General features: G+C 42.6%; 2 protein-coding genes across 3 annotated transcripts in view; both read left to right on the top strand.

Annotated features, from left to right (window-relative positions):
- The window catches only part of LOC139647876 (rho guanine nucleotide exchange factor 28-like), a 40,928-nt gene extending 30,497 nt beyond the window's left edge, over positions 1 to 10,431 (top strand). Inside the window, exons 20-39 of the mRNA XM_071523867.1 lie at positions 292 to 349; positions 1,021 to 1,159; positions 1,665 to 1,786; positions 1,993 to 2,133; positions 2,658 to 2,908; positions 2,987 to 3,112; positions 3,288 to 3,405; positions 3,917 to 4,171; positions 4,623 to 4,699; positions 4,797 to 4,975; positions 5,137 to 5,234; positions 5,443 to 5,634; positions 6,050 to 6,178; positions 6,274 to 6,407; positions 6,502 to 6,549; positions 6,792 to 6,893; positions 7,055 to 7,219; positions 7,904 to 8,155; positions 8,922 to 9,291; positions 10,141 to 10,431. Coding sequence (XP_071379968.1) covers positions 292 to 349; positions 1,021 to 1,159; positions 1,665 to 1,786; positions 1,993 to 2,133; positions 2,658 to 2,908; positions 2,987 to 3,112; positions 3,288 to 3,405; positions 3,917 to 4,171; positions 4,623 to 4,699; positions 4,797 to 4,975; positions 5,137 to 5,234; positions 5,443 to 5,634; positions 6,050 to 6,178; positions 6,274 to 6,407; positions 6,502 to 6,549; positions 6,792 to 6,893; positions 7,055 to 7,219; positions 7,904 to 8,155; positions 8,922 to 9,291; positions 10,141 to 10,331 — 3,147 coding nt within the window. The 3' untranslated portion in view covers positions 10,332 to 10,431. The remainder of the gene's footprint in view (positions 1 to 291; positions 350 to 1,020; positions 1,160 to 1,664; positions 1,787 to 1,992; positions 2,134 to 2,657; positions 2,909 to 2,986; positions 3,113 to 3,287; positions 3,406 to 3,916; positions 4,172 to 4,622; positions 4,700 to 4,796; positions 4,976 to 5,136; positions 5,235 to 5,442; positions 5,635 to 6,049; positions 6,179 to 6,273; positions 6,408 to 6,501; positions 6,550 to 6,791; positions 6,894 to 7,054; positions 7,220 to 7,903; positions 8,156 to 8,921; positions 9,292 to 10,140) is intronic.
- Positions 10,432 to 11,686: 1,255 nt separating this feature from the next.
- Positions 11,687 to 21,865, top strand: osmr (oncostatin M receptor). 2 transcript variants are annotated; one of them, XM_071523873.1, is made up of 17 exons: positions 11,687 to 11,868; positions 12,038 to 12,198; positions 12,391 to 12,544; positions 13,404 to 13,661; positions 13,906 to 14,035; positions 14,285 to 14,439; positions 14,658 to 14,791; positions 14,896 to 15,037; positions 16,812 to 16,900; positions 17,034 to 17,250; positions 18,223 to 18,408; positions 18,512 to 18,613; positions 19,364 to 19,531; positions 19,973 to 20,125; positions 20,294 to 20,375; positions 20,470 to 20,554; positions 21,110 to 21,865. In XM_071523873.1, the coding sequence occupies exons 1-17, from the start codon at positions 11,766 to 11,768 to the stop codon at positions 21,527 to 21,529; spliced, it is 2,739 nt and encodes a 912-aa protein (XP_071379974.1). In that variant the 5' UTR covers positions 11,687 to 11,765; the 3' UTR covers positions 21,530 to 21,865. The 2 variants fall into 2 exon arrangements, with proteins under 2 accessions (XP_071379974.1, XP_071379975.1); XM_071523874.1 differs by lacking the exon at positions 20,470 to 20,554 and having other exon boundaries at positions 21,110 to 21,284.
- Positions 21,866 to 21,885: the final 20 nt, after the last annotated feature.

Raw genomic sequence — 21,885 nt, 5'->3', positions numbered from 1 at the left:
GTAGAAGTAGACAAGGCAGGTTTTGGGAAAGTGGATACACCAAAAAAGTAAATTACAACACTTTATGACCACGTAACTCCTGGAACACATCGAACATCACAGATCGATGATATATAAGAGTAAGAGTATCCAAGAGTGGAGTTTATTTCTGTTGTCTAACCACCACAAATTGAATCCAGTGTTGACATTTTGAACAATAGTGTAATGACAACTTGATGTTTATGGCACATTAAAAAGACAGACATTATAATTTGCAGCTGCTGATGTTAATATGATTATGTGTGTCCTCAGAAGCCTCAGGAAAGGAATGCATCATCGATGAAAAGCAAGGCCTCGTCTCTCCCACAGAGTGAGTTAGAAATTACTGCTCCTTCTCCCCTCTCTCCTCTCTCATAGTGTCCTCCCTTGGTTTTATTTCTCTTTTTTTTCACCTGTCCTCCCTTGTTTCTCCTATAGATTAAGTAAGCCATTGCTCCTCACCTCCCCCTCGCCCTTGTTCCCTGTTGTTCTTTCCCTGTTAAAAGGTTAAATTTTAATCTTCCTCAGTGGGGGATCAGGGCTGGGTTGTGTGTGTTTGTGTGTGTGTGTGTGTGTGTGTGTGTGTGTGTGTGTGTGTGTGTGTGTGTGTGTGTGTGTTCACGCACTAGGGTGTGTATGTATGCATGTGTGTATATTTACAGAGTACAGAGGTTGAGTGTTTCTCACACTAACTGAAATAATAATTTTATTTCATTATGTGAAGCTCTAAGTCTTCATAGAGTTTTAGATGTCTGACACAGGTGTCAGGGTCAGTCCAGATCAGTTTACTGTGACCAAGATATTGACGTAATTGTAAACCTCTGGCCCAGCTAAACAATGAAACATAACAAACACCGACCTCCTCGCTGCCTCACAATACAGTAACTATTCCACTTAGACATAAACAAAGCATCAGAACACTAAACAGACGTTTAGAGTATTTGTTTTTAGAATGGGAAAGCCTCCAAAGTGTGACTGATTCCTCTTCCTGCTCCGCTCCAGACTCTGTGAAAGACAACTCCCCAGCCTCACTCTTCTCTTCCTCCTCCTCCTCTTCCTCTTCACTTCCCACGATGACAAAGGAGAAGAGAGAAACAGTGGCCCCTCTCTCCAAGAGCCTCTCCATCTCTATAGACGGCAGGTAGGTTGGCAACATGGGGCCGATATTTGCATTTCATTAAATATTGGATATGGGCCAGTCATGTGGTCCGCCGCCGATATGATGGAGCTTCCTCCCCGACCACAGCTACTGTAAAACCTGCAATGAAACCTGCACTTTTCTTTCTGTATTTAATGATTCATTTAATTGTTAAATAGTATTTTTCTTCTTCTTTTTTGTAAATACATTTTCCAAGTTAAGGTCTAATGTATCCCAGAGTTTTCCCTACCGTTGAATCGGTCACCCTGCCTTAAGTTGCCGCTAACCTACTGAAAAGTGTGTTTTAGTGTCTAACGCTTTTTTTGAGCCATGAACAAAGATATTGAATATCACCACAAAATATCAGCCATCGGTGACTTCAGAATAAAAATATCGGTATCGAATTTCAACAACTTTTTTACTCACTCATGCACCCACACACATTTACATTGTCTTTTGTGGTAAGTTCCATGTTCAAATGTGTTATAAATTGTTTGCTCCTGTACAGACGGCTGAGTGATGTGGACAGTGAGGCCAGTGTGACTGCTTGGGCTAGTGGCTCTTTGACTGATGAGGGGACGCCGATCACAGCGACACCCCCATCCACCGACCCGCCCATCTCCCCAGAGGGTGAGCAAGCCAAACTCATGTGATAATTCCTTATGCACATAATCACCCCACATATGATAGTACTGATATTTAGCTACTGGGATGCTTTATTCATTCATTTTTATAATTTATTTAACCAGGTAAATAGTTCTACACAGGTCAGTTTAGAATAACTGAAGATTGTTATTTACAAGGCAGACATGTTGAATGTTTTTTTGTTGTCACAGAAGCAGTTGACGCCCCCCTGCTGAGCGACCTGTCAGCTGACCTGCTGGGACTTGAGGCAGAGTCCTGGAGTCTTGCAGTCAGTCCAGACTTCTGCAGGAAACACGACAAGCACACCATCAAACGACAGGATGTTATTTACGGTGAGACGATGCTGCCTCCCCTCACAGCGCTAACTCTTTAACTGTTCCCAATCTCTCTTTTTTTGTTTCTTTCTTTCTTTCTTTGTTTCTTTCTTTCTTTGTTTCTTTCTTTGTTTCTTTGTTTGTTTCTTTCTTTCTTTCTTTCTTTCTTTCTCTGTATATATATTCCATCCACCCACCATGAAGGACATTTAAACACTACACATTTTCACATCTTCCACACATGCGCTTCACTCGACAATAAAATTGTAAATCTGTAAACTTCAAAAGGTCTGTCAGTCATCATAGCAAGAATTATTTTTAGCCACATTACTTGCTCTACCTTTGTAATTTCATTTATATCCCATCCTGTGCTCATGTAATGTCCACATTTCCCCTCAGGGATCAATAAAGTTCATCTTATTTTATCTATCTTGGCTTCTGAGAAGTGCCTGTATAACTAAAACTCCTGAAATAGTAAGTGTGGACATTTGCGCCAGATATTCAGGTGCCTATAATTCACCTGTGCTGCCCCGCCTGTATAGAGCTGATGCAGACGGAGCTGCACCACATCCAAACCCTGACGGTCATGTCAGAGGTGTTCAGGAGGGGCATGCTGCAGGAGCTGCAGCTGGACTGGGACTGTGTGGCCAGGATCTTCCCTTGCTTGGACCCACTGCTGCTCTTCCACAGGAACCTCTTCGGAGCGCTGCAGGAACGCCGGCAGGCCACAGCGCAGCCTGAAAACCCCCGAAATTACCTCATCCATCGGATCGGGGACATACTGCTTCAGCAGGTGGGGGGAGATGAACACACACACGCACCTACGCACACATACACAACCACAGTCAATCTCTGATGACCTCTTTCTCAGTTCTCAGATGAAAACGCGGAGAAGATGAAGCAGGTGTATGGAGAGTTCTGCAGTCACCACACTGAGGCTGTCAACGTCTTCAAAGAGCTGCAGCAGCAGAACAAGAAACTCCAAATCTTCATAAAAGTAAGCTTCGGCTCCGAGGCCTTTAGTGCACTTTCCCCCTGTAACTCTGCTAAAGGCCATTTGCACTGTACACACTATAATTTTCAAGCTTTTTGGCTCTTATACTGTTTATCATCTGGAGTGAACTGTTGATGTACTGATATTTGTGTGGACCCCTCCACTCTCTTTCACACAGCAACAGAGCAATAACTCTCTGGTCAGACGGAGGGAGGTGCCAGAATTTATCCTGCTAGTCACTCAACGCATCACCAAGTACCCAGTGCTGCTGGAGAGAATATTACAGTACACTCAGGGTATGTCAGCTGTACTGTGTTCCAAACAAAGCTGTACATATGTGTAACAGGGATGGGATGATATGCTTCTCTCACGATACGATTTGATATGTGATATGGGGTTCACGACCACGACACAATGTAATACATAAAGGTTCAATGACAACAAAGTCTGACTGTGCAGAATTATGTTTATTTCTGTGACACAAATCTTTCTAGCAATGGCGTTAGCTTGCTAGAACGTAAACAATTTAAAAATGTTATTACAAAGTGACAATAATAGAATTTGGATGGAAAGCTTGTGAATTTGTGATGGTCAAGCCGTCTCATTTGTGATTACTACAGAAGAATAAATGGAGCTAATATCACGATTCATTTGATACGTATTGTCACATTTTTGTATTGCGATATATTGAATTTTGATACATCATCCCATCCCTAATGTCTAATATGTTTTCTGTTGTATAATTGGGCAACACTGTTTTCTATGTTATTGTGCTGTAACCTCTGTGTCTCCTTTTCCCCCCCGCAGAGGGAAGTCAGGAGCACTCGGATCTGTCATGCGCCCTCGCTCAGATCCGTGATGTCATTACCACGGTGGACCTGAGTGTTAGTAAGTATGAGAGGGGTCAGGAGCTGCAGGAGGTGTTGGCTCGGCTGGAGAACAAGAGCTTTGCCAAGCTAAAGAACGGCAAGGTGTTTCGCAAACAGGACCTGCGCAGCCAACACAGGAACCTGCAGCACAAAGGGCTGGTGTACTGGAAGACCGCCACAGGCAGATTAAAAGGTGTGAATCTCTCTGTGACACTCACACTACCAGTCAAAAGTTTGGACACACCTGATTGAATGTACTATGTTTTTCATTATCATAAAGCCATTTTGATCTAAAGGTGTATGCTTAAATGCTTTCCAAATCCTTTGCCGTTCCATCAAGGCAAACGGCAGCTACTTTAAAGAATCTAAAATATAAGATCATTTTGATTTGTTTAACGCTTTTTTGGTTACTACATAATTCAATTTGTGTTATTTCATAGTTTTGACGTCTTTACTATTATTCTAAAATGTGGAAAATAGTAAAAATAAAGAAAAATGTGGTGTGTCCAAACTTTTGACTGGTAGTGTACATATCAAAACATACCTGTGTTTTTCTTACTATTAATAATGTATTGTGATTAAAAGGCTATTACATTTAGAGGACATTAACTATCAGACACTCAATCTGTCTATTCTCCTTTCAGACACTTTGGCCCTCCTGCTCACAGATGTTCTGGTTTTCCTGCAAGAAAAAGACCAGCGCTTCATATTTGCTGCCGTGGTACGCCTCAAGCCGGAGAATACTTTTCGAATCCGAACCGACTTGTCTTCGCTGCATTCTTCCCCAGCTTATTTATGAGCTTTATCCACTCTTTCAGGACCAGAAGCCTCCCGTAATCCCTCTGCAGAAGCTCATCGTTAGGGAAGTAGCCAACGAGGAGAGAGGGATGTTCCTCATCTCCGCCTCCTCAGTGGGACCGGAGATGTACGAAGTTCACACCGCCACCAGAGAGGAGAGGAATGCGTGGATGAGACACATACGACAAGCTGTAGAGAGGTGTGTGTGTGTGTGTATTTGTGTGTGTGTCTACTGTGTGCATGTGTATAGGGCTGCATATTTCTGGTTAATGTGTGTATAAGTGTGTGTTTGGTGTGTGTGTGTGTGCGTGTGTGTGTGTGTGTGTTATTCATTATCTAACCCCCTGGCCTGCATGGCAGTTGTCCTGAAGAGGAGGAGGAGGAGGAGCGGAGTGCTGAGTCGGAGGAGGCCAGGAGAGCGGCAGAGGCCAGAGTTCAGAAGATCCACAAGTTCCAAGGTCAGAAAAAAGTTCGGTCTATCTACATATAAATCGGATATGCAGGATAAATGAGTACTATTACATATTCTTTTCCATTATTTAGCTATTTCATGTTCTATATACATAGGTGAGTTTGTGTAATTATAAAACAATGGCGACTTTTATCTGACAGAACGTTAGACGACTTAAAATACTAATTTCACAATTTTGTATTTGTTTTGTGCAGAGACTCTCTTGGGTCAGGACCAGCGCATCTGCAGCAGCCTGGAGGAGAAGTTACAGCTGTATGCTGAGCTGACAGAGTTAACCCTCCACTCACCGGAAGCTGTCCCACAGCGCCACCTCCTGGTCCAGCCGGACACCGACACTGAGGTGCCGCGACAGGCTTCCCCGCTCCTCACAGCCGCTCTGAGAGAAGGTGAGGAAGAGGCAGGATGAGTGCCGAATGGTTTGGGCTGCATGAGGCTGAAGGTCCTGCTGCATATATCTATTAATAGGTATATGTAGCATTCATGCTTAGTATTGCCTACTCTTAGGCCGCTCTAAGCAAGATGTTTTGGGGGCGCCCCTGTTCTTACACTTAAATGCATATAGTCCATTTAAAACCTACAACTAAAGTGCACTTTTTTCGAAGCACAACAATATTGTAACATAGATAGAGACAGATTATTATTAGCATTTATCTTAGAAAAAAGAAGCATAACAAAATCAATACTTGGATAAAAGTAGAAGAGACAAATCCATATGCTAAGAAAAGTCTGGATCAAATTGTAAAAATATGAATAGAATTACTGTGCAAAAATCACAATGACAGATTCTTGCTTCTTCTGCAGCTGAGAAGCTGATGAGCATTCTGCAGGCGCGTGAGGCCCTTTCCATGCACAGCCTGAGCTCTCCTGTCCAAGGCCCAGAGTGCTGCAGCTACAACAGCCACGGCAGCATCCAGGAGTCTCCGTCCGAACGTGAGTTAAAGGTTTATACAGTACATTCTGCATTGTTTGTCCTTTAGTTCCTGTGTGCCAGCTTATTGTTCCTTCCCTTTTTCTTGTTCCTATAGCGGATTATCTGAGCACGCTCAGTGTGAGCTCCACCTCTCTTGTGTCAGACAGTGAGTGGACAGGGCCGGATGGCCCGCTGTGGAGCTCTGCTGCAGAGCTGACAAGAGGAGACACCAACGGGACGCAGTTAAAGGTTCCGCTACTCTAGTTCCTTATGGACAATGTTTGTTGGTGGATAAAGCTGGATGTACATTGCTGTTCCCCTGTAATAACACAGTCTCCTGTAGGTGGCAGAGAGTGTCCAGAGTCTGACTCAGCTTCTCTACAGTCTGCAGGTGAGAAAAGACGCACAAGTCCCAATATCTGTGGTTGACTGTATGAGTGAATATTTGGTTTGACCCATTTGTATCTCCAGTGTTTTCCATGGCTAGAGCAAACAGAAAACTTTTTGAATGGAGAGGGTAAACATCAAATATAAATGCCTGATAATAGTGACTGAGGGACACCAGATTGTCCCAATGACATTATACAGGCAGTAACTGTAGTGTGATCAGGTGTCTCCCGCTGGTGTTCGCAGGCTGCTGTCACCCTCCAGGACAGCTGCTATGAGGTGCAGAAACTCCTTCTGGAGGGAGAACGACCACAGCTCCGCACCCCCACTTCCCTCCAAAACAACCTGGTATGAATAAACTTGAACTTTTAAATATTATGATAGCTGTGCTGTTTAAACTAAACATAAATGCATATCAACATCACTTTGGAAGAGGTTGGATTAGAATTCAGTTGCCTTATTTTGAAATAATGACAGATAAAATTAAAACAATTTCCCTTGTCATCCAGGAGCAGGAGAAGCAGAGGAGTCTTGATAGGAGGAGAGAGGAAGTAGAAAGGAAGAGTTTAGAGAGGAAGAGAGAAGAGGTGGACGGGGTTCAGAAACTCCATGCGAAGCTGAAACAGGAGCAACAGCGTTGGGACAAAGAGTGTCTTGCCAGAGAGAAACAACAGGTGAGCCTCATTCATAGCACTGTCTTGATATGGTAATAATGAAGAAACGACTGCAACATGATGGTGAACCCCAACCAAACATGATGTATTCACATGGAGAATTTGTCCAACCCAAATATTTTGATCAAAGAGTTTAGATAGCTGTGTGAACTTTTAATTACCAGGACATGGAGTTAGAGAAATCATTTTCAATCAATCCAAAACAGTTGAGGAAAAACTATTGCTGATGATTGCTGTTGATTGTGCTTGCTCAAGAAAGGAGCTCTTGCTCTTTGATTCTTAGGGGGTGACACCAAAACCTGATGTTTAGTGTTGATGTTTTAGATAGCTGAATAATTTTCTGCTATTAACTTGCAGTTGAAAAATTTTAGTTATGCTGGAAATATCTCAACATGACATTAAGTCATCTACCTTTGGCTAGTTAACCGCAGAAATAAGAAAAATCTCCAAGATAAGGTAGATCACCATTAGCTGTTTTTTAACGAGTTAAAGTGGTTAGGTTGGATTTTTCCTTGAACTTCACAAAAGCCCCAATTTGCTCATAAAGTGCTTGGGGTGCTGAAACCTTCTATCACATCACAGTAACAGCAGTGCAGTAACACTGTAATTACCACAGCAAGACAGATACACAGCACCTGAACTGCCTGATGTGCAAGTATATCTCCCTAAACCTCCTTGTGGCAGAGTGAGCAGGAGAGTCTGCTGGAGCAGCGTGAGCAGCAGTGCCTCCTGGAGGCAGAGAGACTGCGCTGCGAGCGCGAGGAGCTGGAGGCTCAGCTGCTGGAGTACCAGCACAATCTGGACCGACTGAAGGAGGGCCAGAGGAGCGTGGAGAGGGAGAAGGAGAGGATCGAAGCCCAGCAGAGGCTGCTGCAGAGCTGGAGGCACAACCGCCAGAGCAGCCTCCCTGTCATGATACCACTGGATGGATACCAGGTAGGAGACACAGAGGAAAGGAGAGAGAAAGAAAGTGATGATAATAGAGGGAGAGAATGTAAAAGGGTACAGAAAGAGGGAATGACCGACGGGGAGAGATAGATGGGGATGAAGATCCTGAGCAGAATCTGAGAAATAAATAAGCATGTAAAAAGAAATCAAGTGGGGGATTAGGGTTCAACCAATTGGTTTTTGAAGGAAAAAGGTAATTTCTAGGACAATATTTTTGTAATGAAGCTGTCAATAGCCAATATTTTGTGTCGATATTCAATATCTTTAAATTTCATGCCAAAAATTTGCAAGAATTTACTGCTTCCCCCAATTTTATTCTTATCATGGTGGAAAAGCCTCTGAAACAACATCTAGACCATCATGGGACACTAAAACTCTCCACTGAAACCAACACTAATGAAATTATTTTAGTGTTAGCAGCTCTTTAAGGCTGAGGGTGACCCAACCCAACAGAGGGGGAAACTCGGGGATACATTACTTCTTCAAATGAAGAATTAATTTGCAATAAAACATTATCAGCAATTGAATAATTTAAAAGGAAAGAAACTTTCATTGCAGGTATTACAGACAGTTTTATGATACTCTCAGGGAGGAAGCTCTATCATATCAGCAAGATGGCATTGACTCGACGATATCTGATATCTAAAGAATGTATAATACTGTATATCAGCCCGATACATCAGCATATTGATTGATTAATTTCAGCAGGCTTCTCCTCCCATTTCACCGCTCTGCTTCTGTTTCCCCCTCCCAGGTGTCCAGCCACAGTCGCACAGGCAGCCTGGATGGTAACTGTTCGATGTATGAGAATGAGGCGGCTCTGCTCCACTCCCTGCAGCAGAATCACCTCCACCACCCCAACAACAACCAGCGTCTCCATTCTGGACCGAGGAAGAACCAGGACGGCCCCCTCCACAGCCCCGGCCACTCCGCTAACCTCGGCCTCAGCCCCAGCCTCTACAACAGCCTCAACACCCTCCTGAGCCAGGCGCACAGCAAGCCGCCTCCAGACGCTCTGCCCTACCCAAACTACAGCAACAGCCACAGCTGCCCCCGGCCGCTCAACGACTCCATCCACCCCTTCAGCAGCGGGGTCGCCACACAACCACAGAGGACCAACAACAGTACGTATACTGATGAGGTTCAAGTTCTCAGATAACAGATAACAGATAACAGATATATTCAGCCAGATTTCATAACAAATTTGCAGTTACAGTTATGAAAAGTAATGCACCCTTATTTCATGTCATATTTTCCTCATGTGACTGAAACAGGCAGAAGTTTCACTTTGAAATTTGAAATTTGATTCTGTATTGTAATTGTGGCACTTGGCTCTGGAGAGGCACCGATTCACCGGGGAAATGACTGACTGTCGTGCAAAACATCTTTATTTAGAGTGCAGAATGAAGGGAGTGGGGGATGACGATGAAAGTAGATTCTTCCCAGACCGGGGTTTTCTTCAGGTGAGATTTACAGGGAGAGACGTCAAACTGAGGAGCCACTCAGAGGGGAAGGCATGAGATACAGGCAGGTTGAATGTGCTCACTAGTCCGTTGCTGATCTTCCTTGTGTCCGGTCCTTCCCCTCAGTCAACTTGTCCATAGTCAAGAAAACAAATTCAGAGCACACAGCAGGCAATTCAACAATCAGTGTCCCAAAAGAGAAATAAAAGTTTGCACATCAGCTATCAGGTTTTGTAGTTACCAGGGAGAACTGCTTACCCTTCCTCTCTACTGGCTGAGCGGTTTGTCAGAGCTTAGAAAGCCAGAAGACCACACTCTGCCTGTCCCGTCACAGGCAGGTGTGGGACGGGTCGCTGTCAGAGGTGCTGAACATCCCTTTCCACTGTGGAGCGTCTCTCCCCGGCTGAGGCTCCGCAACATGAAAACTTGCAATAAGTCACCTTGCGTTTGTCTACCCCATCCTACAACGTATGATCTTTGTCCTGAGAGTCTTTGTTGTTTTCATTCCAGCAGACTTCAGCCCGCCACTGGACAGGTTTTCCCTGGGACCCTGGAGGTCAGGGATCACAGGCCTGGGGCTGTATGAGGACGACTACCCCCCCTCCGCCTCGCTCGCCCCCCTCATCACCCCACAGGCTTACCTCTCTCTGGAAGGACAGAATGGGGAGGAGGGAGGAGAAGAGAACATTGTTTATCTCTGAGAATCCTGAAAGAGGAATGAGCAATGCAAGTTCCCCTACCTACAACTGGACTGACAATAATGTACCTGTTAAAATACAGTTGCTTGGTGCCAGGCTTGTGTGTGTGTGTGTGTGTGTGTGTGTGTGTGTGTGTGTGTGTGTGTGCGCATGTGTGCGTGTGTGTGTGTGTGTGTGTGTGTGTGTTGTTGTTTTTATGTGCGCATCCATCTAAATGTGATGGATGTCGTATGTTCTGAAGAATGTTTTTTCCAAGAGAATACTATTATATTTGTCATGTTTAAAACCCTGTATAATCAGATGAGGGAGTAAGTAAAGTAAATATTTGCAGAAACATGTGCCTTTATCAATTTACGTGGCCGTTTATCACTCTCTTTCCTGAGTAATCAAACCATTGTGCCTTTTTTATCCAAAAAAAGCTCTTTGAAATCAGCTTTTATACTTGTGCTCCCCTTGTCAGTAGTAAATGTCTCTGTAAATCAGCATTTCTACTTGTGCTGCCCTTTGTAATATCTGTTGCACTTGTTTGATGGCAGATTTACCCATGTGCCCTAAACATTGGGACCTAAAGCAGCAGGAAATCAGGACAGAAGCATTAGCATTGGCATTATTTTCCCATGAGCACTTATTGCAAAAAAGAGACCTATATGAAGCTAGTTTAGTCCCACAGCAACACCATGTACAGCATAAACTGCTTTCCTCCAGTATGATGGTTATGTACTTTTCAGCTATTGTAAAACCCATAGGATATTTAAGAGGGACTGTGAGCATCTGGAATACGTAAGAAATATACTGACGTCATTGTATAAATATTAAATATATGTATAGTTTTATGGAAAGGCTACCTATGCACACAATGTTTGAAGAGGAATTCATATTTGTATAATTTCTTTCCTCACTCAAGTGCCAAAAATCCTGCTATCCAATACTGTAAGTGATTCCTGTAAAGAAAGATTATAGCATTGTTTCTGTTTATCTCCTTTTCTGACAAGTTGGTAATTTATTGTGTGTAAATTGCTTCATGTACTGTCAACATTAATATTTTTTGTTTGATATGTGTGTTCTCCCTTGTAATCTATGTAATCAAAACTGTGTGAAGTGCCATATTAACAATATTGTACTGCATATAAAAATCTTGTTGCAAACATTTGTGTTTAAAAGTGCTTTTATTAGATTTTGTATTTGATTGGATAAGATATATTCCTACCTGCAGGAGTCATAAAGTACAGTAGTCTACATATACCACCAGATGTACCGTCACAGCAACAATCGCACGATATTTTACGCTCCTTCCCTAATAGTCGCCCATCTACAATTATTACTCAATACTCAGGCTGCCAGTAACCTGGTATGTTATCGGTGACTCATGAGAGTGTCGGTTAGTGTGCAGAGCTGCACAGCATTACTACTCTTTAGTTTCACTATGATCATTTCTCTATGGAAACCTGTGTGAATATGAGTTTCATGAAATCCTTATCTAACCTGCTTGTGTTGTTTCTAACATTATCCGAGGATCACAGTGGATTCTGCAAGGAAAGAGGTACGTTGGATTCATTTATGCGGAGGGTAAATTCCCTCAGAGGCATTTAAAGCTCCATGCTCACTCTTGAAAGTCTCCTGTAACTTTGTAGATTTACACTCACCGCATTCCAAAAAAAAAAATGTGAGTGAAGGCTTAAAAACTGTGTGTTGCTGTGTCCACTGGCTAGATTGGACGCCGCCAAGACCAAACATCAGTCATCTGCAAGCTATCAATGAAGCGCAAAGCCTTGTGGTGGGATGGCTGGTCGACCACAGCAGCTTACTGGAGAAAAGTGACAATTATGAAATTCAGATTGCCCGCACTGAAAACCTCACCATTATTTACAATGTGAGTACTGAATGATTTGTTGTCTGGATCCCATGCCATTTAGAGGCTGTTTGTAGTTGCATCCAAATAAGAGTAGATCATCACCACATCATTAAAGGTATATTAGCCTGCTTTAAACAGTATGCACTATTTTAATATAATCATTATAAATCAAAGCCTCAATTGCATTTTTTCCCCTGTTTTGTAATCTAGAGTAATGTGAGCGCACACCCTGTGGGTTCAGATGTGTACACTTGGACATGGACCTCTACTCTGCCGCTGCAATGTGCCGATCACTCAGTCAGGATACGACGGTTCTATAACCAGTCCATCCCAAGCCCGTGGAGCAAGTGGACGACCAACTATGGTGAGATGGTGAAAGGACTATAAGTAATCTATGAATCTAGTGAAGAGAGTGAAGCATGTAATCCTCCCCCATTTTGTAAAGCACTTGCTGGCTTTGTGTTCTTTAAAGCGCTGTACAAATAAAGTTGACTTGACTAAAAATTAGTAAATACATAGAAAACAGGGCTATTTTGTTGTTGGCTATTTTATTTTGTGTGTGGACCATTTCACTGATCAGATCATGATATTAGATTAGCCTGTCTTTCTCTACGTCAAGTGAGGCCCCCATCCTTTTTCTCTTCCCCTTCGCCAATCTTTACATCATTGTTGCTCAACTGAAACTGTTGCAATGACTCTGAACATTTGTGCTCCATGGTCTTATACAATTATATTCAAATCTTGGCCACAATAAACTTGGATGGTAAACTTGCATATTATATACAGTACAGTGTATCATTTTATTCTTACTAAGATTTCACTTAGAGGCATTTTACATCACAATACTTCTCATTCCTCTCATTCTCAGCGCAATAAAGTTTGTTTACTTGTAAAGGATCTTGTACCCCCTGCTGGCCAGATCCTCACCAGGCTGTACTAAAAAAATAATAATATTAATAAATTAATAAATTAATACATTAATACATTATTATTAATGATAATAATAATAATAATAATAAACTTTATTTATAGAGCACTCTTAACACGAGTTACAAAGTGCTTTACAGAAATAAAACAAATGAAAATAAAAATGGAATGAGAATAAAAGAAGAAGGTTGGCAAAGGAGAGGCTATAAAATCTAAAACACTATTATAAACAAATATGTTATCAAGAGAGATTTAAAAATACTAACAGTATAAATCTATACCCCTTTCCCTTGTAGGAGTGGGTGCAGACAAACACACCAGGATCTTTCCCTTCCAGCAAGTGCTGAGGGAGGGAACCAGCGCCATGTTCTGCTGTGTCCCCGGGAGAGGGGTCCACATCACCAGCATGGCCCTCAATGGCACCAAATACCCCCTCATCAGCATCGGAGGCATAGTCAAGGCTATCGCTATAAAACACCTGACTATCTCCAGTGTGTTATTCACTTGTACTGATACAACAGCCAGCCGCCAATACTGCAACAACTACATCAGCTGTGAGTTCAAACACTGAGCAAATTATTTTACATTGAATTCTTTCACGTGTGTGGTGTGTGTGTGTGTGTCTCTGTATGTGTATGTGTATGTGTATGTGTATGTGTATGCATGCATGTAAAGATGTGAATCTGCGTATGTTTATGTGTATATGTATGTATGTACAGTAAGTCTGCATTTGACCATATGTTCACTGTATATTTGTTTGTGTGTGTGTGTGTGTGTGTGTGTGTGTGTGTGCCCCAGTTCCACCCCAGAAGCCCAGGAACCTCAGCTGTGCGACTGCAGACTTGACAACTGTCACCTGCACCTGGGATCCAGGCAGAAGATCAAACTTGTTTAATCACTACAGACGAACACACACCCTCCATATAAAGTAAGCATACATAAGTTGATATACAGTATGTGATGACAGGATTTTGACAGGAATATATTTATTTACTACTGCTATAAACTGCTATAGAATTCATACTTAAGGCTGGCCTATGCATTGCTATAATACAGATCGAAAAGCAACTCTCTGTAGAGTAATCGACCAAGTTTTTGTCAGAAGCGCTAGCTGATTTTTGAGATTCAATGAGTCACTTAATTTGACTCTTTCCCCTTTTTGCTTTTGAAAACACAGCAACGGGAATGCTGACCAGGATTCTTCGAACTGTACTGAGTCAAAATGTAGTTTCCTGGCTGTCCCAAACTTGGAAGAATACGACATCACTGTGGTGGTGAGAAACCAGCTGGGAGAGGAGAGAGAGAGCTACAGCTTCAACTTCTCTGACAGAGGTCAGAGTTCAAACCACATTCTGGATTATACAGAATACTGTGTGGCTGTACACGTTAAATATTGCTTTTCTATATTTCCTAAAGGCTTGACTAACATATGACAAATACAAATTGTTGCTGCTTGGTTCATTGCTTTGTCTAAAGATTGACTGCATTGCCACCTGAAGATAAAATGGGTTTTTAGTAAGTCTGTGGATTTCATGTGTGTTTGTCTTCAGTGTTTCCTGTGGTAGAGTGGGACACCGTGCACCCAAGGGTGACGGACACCACCGTGACCTGGATCTTACAAGGGAACCTGTCTACGCTGGACATCCTCTGCCAGGTTACAACGAAGCCAGAAAGCACCACCATGGTGAGTTTAATCTGGTCTAACTACAATATTATGACAACAAAATAAGTTGAACATCTCAGTGCAGGCTTTTACCTGCACTATCTGTCTGTATGTGTTTGTAACAGGTGACCGGTCAGAGTGAAGGTGGTTATTACAAAGTCAAGCTGGAGCATCTGCTTCCCAACACCCACTACTCTACCAGCGTACGCTGCGCTGTCAAGGGCAAGCTGTGGGGAGACTGGGCACAACCCTTACCCTTCACTACCTGTGAGTACCAGACAGAGTCAACAGAGTCCGCATAGACCTTCACCAGAGTTTGGATCGATTTCTCTGTCTGCATTTTATTTAGTTAATAAAAGAATTGTGTGCATTGCAAGAGCAGGGTGCGGGAATCTGTTTGTTCTATTGATGCCTTTTCTGTAGTCCAACGCACCTGCACAAAGAAGACTGGATGTGCAAGTTATCCTATTTTTTCTTTTCCTAGTACCAGAAGAGTCAGAATGAGGACTATAGTCAACAAGTCCAAATTAACAGGATAGTATGGTGCATACCAGGGCTGCAGTCAAGACCACTTGAGTCCAAATCAATTCCAAGACCGGGTCCAGTCGAGTTCAGGTCAAGACCAGGTTCAAAGGGGGTCGAGTTCAAGTCAAGACTGAGACCAGAGCAAATTGAGTCCTATTCAACACCAAGACCGTAATAGGCAATAAATTAAATACTGTGCATGTCTCTCCAAATGTAAAAATAATGATTAAGAAGTACAGAGCAGAGATTTTTTTTTAAGTCTACCAGAAACTTGGGTGTCATGACTGATGACCAACTAACCTTCAAGGAGCATGTGGCTTCTGTTGCTCGGTCATGCCGATTTGCTCTGTACAATATCAGGAAGATCAGACCCTACCTGTCTGAGCATGCAGCACAACTCCTGGTACAGGCTCTTGTAATATCACGCCTTGACTACTGCAACTCCTTACTGGCAGACCTACCTGAACTCCCTCATTCAGGTCTACGCTCCCTCCCGCTCACTACGCTCTGCCAAGGAGCGGCGCCTGATGCTGCCACCACAACAAGGCCCTAAGTCTCTAGCCAGACTCTTCTCTTCTGTGGTTCCCCGGTGGTGGAACGAGTTACCAAACTCCATTCGATCCGCAGAGTCCCTCTCAATCCTTAAGAAAAGGCTAAAGACCCAGCTCTTTAGCGAATACCTTCTCTCCTACTGGCCCGGGTAACCAAACAAAAAAACAAAAACAAAAATTGCTTCTATGCACTCTATGCATTGCCTCATAGCACTGCCTTGTAGCACTGCCTCGTAGCACCTATGTCCTGTTGGACCAGAACTTAGCTTTATAGCACTTACTCTCGTTGCTCTCTCCTAACTTGCTTGCTTGTGTTGTATGAAAATCTCACGTGTAAGTCGCTTTGGATAAAAGCGTCTGCCAAATGTGAAATTGTAAATTGTAAATGTAAAAGGGTAATTTTGATATATCTGCAGGAGCTCTGTACTATTCTGTACCCTTCAACATCCAACTAAGGGAATTGAAGGAGTAGGCATCGAAGAACCATTAGAATCACAGGTTTATACAGGTCCCAACGCTTAAATTGTTTGTTCTGCTGGGGAGAAGATAACCCAAATATCAATAAAAGTTGACAAGGGAATGACATAAAACAAAGGCCCTTGGCTCAGCATATTACATGGTTTGCACCTTAGCCAACTGAGCCACCAGGATAATAAAAAATTGTCTGTTGTTTTATTTTTTTAAATACCCTAGGCAGGAAAAAGATGAGTCAGCAGCCAGTAGTGGCCGAGACCAAGAAAAGTCAAAGTAGGCACAAGACTGAGACAAGATGTCAAAAAATGATGCCCAAGATGTCAAGATGTCAAAAAAAGGTGGTGTGGAGGCCAGACTCCAGGACTACTCTGGTACTACAGCCCTGACTCATGCTATGAAGAATATACTTTGTTGGATGGAGCTCACTAAAAGACTCAATCAGCCGCTGTCTGTGTTGTATTCAAGAAATAATCTCTGTGTGCTCTCCTTAGATCCGTTAGTGACTTTGGACGTGTGGAGGAGGGTCAAGCAGCTGCCCAACTCACACAACCTCCGTGAAGTCACCCTGCTGTGGACTCCGGTGAGAGTCTACAGCTTGTTCAGTTTATTTCAAATATGTTATTTTGATTACATGGAGACTGATGCAACAGCTCCATGTGCATACAATATTTTCTTCTCCAGTGTAAGAAATATAGTTTGTTCTTCATTCTCAGCACATTCCTGGCTCAGCAGAAAAGGATGTAATCCAAGGCTACACAGTGCAGTGGTCGCAGGGCGGCCAAAACAGGACCGAAGGGAAGGACAGCGGACAAACCCAGGCAGAGATCTCCGTCGGCCCGGGACAGTGTGACTTCTCTGTCCAGGCTGTCCTCCTCCTCGCTGGCTCCTCCATCCCAGCTCACATCACCGTCCCACTGATGGAAGACAGAGGTGAGAAGCTGGACTGGAGTCATCTGAGTCACCTCCAAATCTACCTCACAAATATTATACATAAAGCTTTCAACTGTGATAATACATTTAACATGTCAAGCTTCCCGTGTTGCAATCAGGGATGCAGTGGAGGGCAAACCCATCTACTCTTAGTTTACCCCACTTTTTAGGCTGATACGTCTTGATAGTATGATGATAGTATGATCATAGTATGCATCACAGGGTCTTTTAAGGGGAAAAGAGCAGATATTAAAGTATAATACCGGTGTTTGTTTAAGTTTGTGCCAATTGTCTATGCTGCCTCTCTCCTTTATGTTATTCCTGGTGGCATCTGCACACAGTTAGTAGTTGGAGATATCAGAGCTCATTTTCCTTCCTTCAGAAGAAGCCATTAGCTGCCATTCATTCTTGTACAGTATGAAAAACAACTTCCACAGACTTGAAAATTGCCTGAGCTAGATAATCCACCACAGTAAACATGAAGCTTTAATTTGGTTTTGTCAGTGTTTCTGGTTTATCGTTATTTCATTGTGTCCAAGTTGAGTGTTTTCATATGAATGCACATATTACATTAATTTACGCTCTGCTTAATGTCAATCACTTGATTCCCACAGGGAGAAATGGAAGTCTCTTCCAGGAAATAGTCCCTCAAAAACATGTTGCCTTACAAACTTTATATTGTCACATCCGTTTTTATTTAGAGGGTCTAAGATCTTTGTTTAAATTGCTTGTTGTGATGCCTTATGATGATTACGGACTAGAGGTCATAGTTACCCACCTTTTTATTTACCAATACTTCTGTAGTTGCAACACTAAACATATAAAGGTTTCAACTGCAACAATAAATAGCCTGTCCAGCAGCGTTTTTGTGTTCCAACCTGTTTTGTCTTCTCAGCCATTGTCTGACCTGTAGCGTCAAATGGTTTGACCTGTGGTTTTCTGTGAGTTGCTGAATCTTGTGTCTTTGAACAGAAATCCTCTTGCCGGTGCAGCGTGTGAGTGGCAGCACAGCAGGGGGTTTCCATCTGTCCTGGGCCAAGCAGCACACCGCCACCTGTGGCTACACTGTGGAGTGGTGCACTCCGGGAACTGCAAATCCCTGTGCTCTGCGATGGATGAAGGTGCCAAATGGAAATAACACCTTGTTCCTACCTGCTGGTAGGTCTTTGTGTTTATTATTGATGTTGATGAGTTGTGATGAAGACAGAGAACTGGCTTGGGTTTGTTTTGGCATTTATTGTCATAATTCTTTATTTTGCAGGGAATTTCACAGCAGGTTATAGGTATACATTTAATATCTATGGATGCATGGAAAATGGACACAGACTACTGGAGATACAGAGTGGATACTCACAGGAGCTCAGTGAGTGTTGTTACTGACATTTGATTTATACTGGAAATGTTTGTGCGTGTGTGTGTCTGCATGTGTGTGTTGTTGTATTTCTATACTCATGACAACAAGATGTCCTTACAAGGGTAAAAAAGATGAAGAAAATCCTTCAAAGTGAGGACTTTTGCACTCTTCATTCACTTCTTTGAAGGGCTGGTTCACGGTTAGGGCATAGCGTTAGGGTTAAGATTAGATTTAGGATGAGGTTTATGGTAAAGGTAGGCAAGTTAGGCATGTAGTAGAGAGGGTTAAAGTTAGGGGTTATGGGTTAGGGAATGAGTGTAGTCAATAAAGATCCTCGCAAGTATAGTGATACAAACATGAGTGTGCATGTTGTCTTTGTGTTTTTGTGCTGTGGTGTTGATCATGGGTGTCGGGCTTTTAGAAGTGTTAACAAGAACATGGCGGACCGGGTGCTGATGTGACAAAGATTAACGCTAAACCTTATCACTACACCAATGTGTGAGATGCACATGATGAGAACACAGATAAGTGCAGTGTGTTTCATGGTAGAAAATTATTGAGAAGTGCAGACACACGTGCACACAAAACACAGACATGCAGACGTACCACAAAATGCAAAACCAAATTTATTAAGTTATTAAGTTAAGTTATTATTAAGTTATCCCAATGCAATGCATTTTCTCCCTGTTACTTGAGGCCTTTTATTGCTTTAACTTGAACTGATTGTCTCTTTTTCTGAAACCTCGTCCCTCCCCTCAGAACCTTTACAGTCCCCCAGTCTGGTCAGATCTGGTCGAAGTACTTCCTCCTCTGTGACACTGGAGTGGCTTTACAATGAGGAGGATCAGGCTCATCAAGGGTTCATCACTGGTTACCTGGTTGTAGTGCAAGAAGAAGGATGTGAGAGCACACCAGCTCATACTGCAAGTGGGTACAGAGCAACGTTTCCAGTGTTCATAAGTGTTGATTTTTCAGTGACAATTAGTGTGTGTTGATTGGAGAAGTGTTTATCCACTCATAGAGATGATATGGCTCTGAGATGGCTGTTCAAAATTATTTAAAGTGATTAATTAACTCTGATGGGTGTGGACTGATATAAACACTTGCATAGTATTAATGATGATGCTCTCGGATTTACATGAACGTGGCAATTTTTCTCTGTATTAATCACTTACTACAGGATCTCTTTCTAACTCATCACAACATACAGAATGTAAATATCACTGCCCCTCATATACTGTATGTATATAAACTATAATTTTGAAAAATGGCGGTCATCAGCTCTGATTGCACATAAAAACCACACATATGGCTTAAATCATATACCATGGTGTTTAACAATATAAGGCATTGTAATCCTGCATGCAGATCTATTGAATGTGACGGTGGCGGACCCCCGGAGGAAGACTGTGACCATAGAGGGTCTGCAAGAGAGTCAGGAGTACACTTTCAGTCTGAGTGCTGTCACCAAGGGAGGACCTGGTCCACCAGCCAACATCATCATCAGGACCACAGCCAACTGTGAGCTCCATAACACCCAGTTAGGATAGGCCAATAGCACATTATGCACTTGCATAGTATGGATTGTCTTATGCTGTGAGAAACTAGGCTACAACTTCGAAGTTTTTAATTATAATAATTGAATGTGTGTGTTAATCTGTGTTTTTGATCTGCTGTTTCTTCCGGTAGACTCTGTTCACTTGGCTAAGATATTGATTCCAGTCCTGCTGCTGCTGGGCTGCACCATCCTTCTGTGGCCTCAGAGGAAAATGTGAGTAACTTCATCCGTGAATCCCACGCATTTATCCTGCTTAAGAGGATCTGGATGTTTTTCTCTTTGTTCCATATTGCTGCTTCTCTTCTAGGCTGACGAGTGGGCTAAAGGGGATTTTTGCTTATCCCGCTGGTATGAACATCAATACTATTGAGGTAGACAACTTCCTTCGTGAGGTATGGACATATCATTGAATTGGTCTAGCCATATACAGAGAGTAAACAACTACCCATACTAGATACATTTCAATACATACATAAAAATAGAGAACATGGAAATTTCAACAAACTGAATTAGATACAATCTGCAGCATAAACCACAAGGTCCTGCCTCCACAGGGGTTTCAGGAAGTGTTTTATAGCTTGTTTTTAGCATAGAGATTTCATAAAGGCTGGCTACAAGTGATTCCACATATTCACCTGGCCTTAAAATCACTTTCACAGGAGATTACACTGGCATATTTGTTGTTACACACCCAGCTATGGGTAATTTACATAACTGTATTTGCTGGTTAGTGTTCTGCAAATGAAACCATACATTTCGAGGGAAACCAACTTTCCCACCAACTTGCAAAATCAGTCAATAAAATGGCTTACTCATCATCAGTAAGTGCAGGAGAGGCCGTGAGAGTGTTACAAGTTATGTACCTCAGCCTGCTTCATATCATATAAACTGATCTGTAATAAATTGCCTTGAGTTTAGTTTCATTTTTGCTCTGTGTCTGTGTGCAGACCGGTGAGAGGCTACAGTCACAGACGGTAGAAGAGTGTGTCAGCTGTAACATTGAGATCTTACCTGCCAGAACTCCTGTGACTGAAACAACCACACTGATAGATCCCGAGCTCCTGAATGCACCGTCCTCTTCTGCCTCCCAGTCCTCTACTTTATCCTCCTCGCCCCTCTGCATGCCACACCAAGCAGACTACTGCCCACAGTCAACTGCAATGCGATGGGAAAGTCCAGTGTTTCAGCAAGTAACAAGCGTCACCAACCAGAGTTACTGTAGCACCATGGGAGAGGATTTCTCCGAGCCACAACAAGTCGCACCTAAAGGCATCAGCGAAATCACCAGCCTCGAATCTTCTGAGAGCCTGCAGGAATCATGGAGTGTTATGTCTGGCTACATCTCCAATGATGCTTTATCAGTGTAAAGCCAAGGATCGAGCCCAGCATTTTTTTTATTATAAATGTACAGTGAGAATATTTTCAGTGTGGTGTATTTCATATTGAATTTCTCCATCTCAAGAATGTAAATACTGTAAACAGATGCTTGCTCCAGTCATCAGACAGCAGTCATAATGTGAATATGTGCAGTTTTCTGATGTAAGTAATGTAAAGGTTTTGTATCTATGCTACTTTTTTAATTTTGCAAGTATATAGAAGTTTGTTTCTATACAACTATACTGCAGGTTGTCTCTATATTCTCTATATTGTCCGAAAATGAATCTGTTGGAGTTGCACATGAAAATAAAACATATTGTTGGAGTAGAGTAACTTACAGTAAAGG

Source organism: Centroberyx affinis, unplaced genomic scaffold (genome assembly GCF_046629955.1).
Source record: "Centroberyx affinis isolate AG114_WGS23_722 - 3 ecotype Tasmania unplaced genomic scaffold, CSIRO-AGI_Caff_v1 ptg001129l_1, whole genome shotgun sequence".
Classification (NCBI taxonomy): domain Eukaryota; kingdom Metazoa; phylum Chordata; class Actinopteri; order Beryciformes; family Berycidae; genus Centroberyx; species Centroberyx affinis.
The sequence above is the reverse complement of the archived record's forward strand: the minus strand, read 5'-3'. Positions and strand labels throughout refer to the sequence as shown.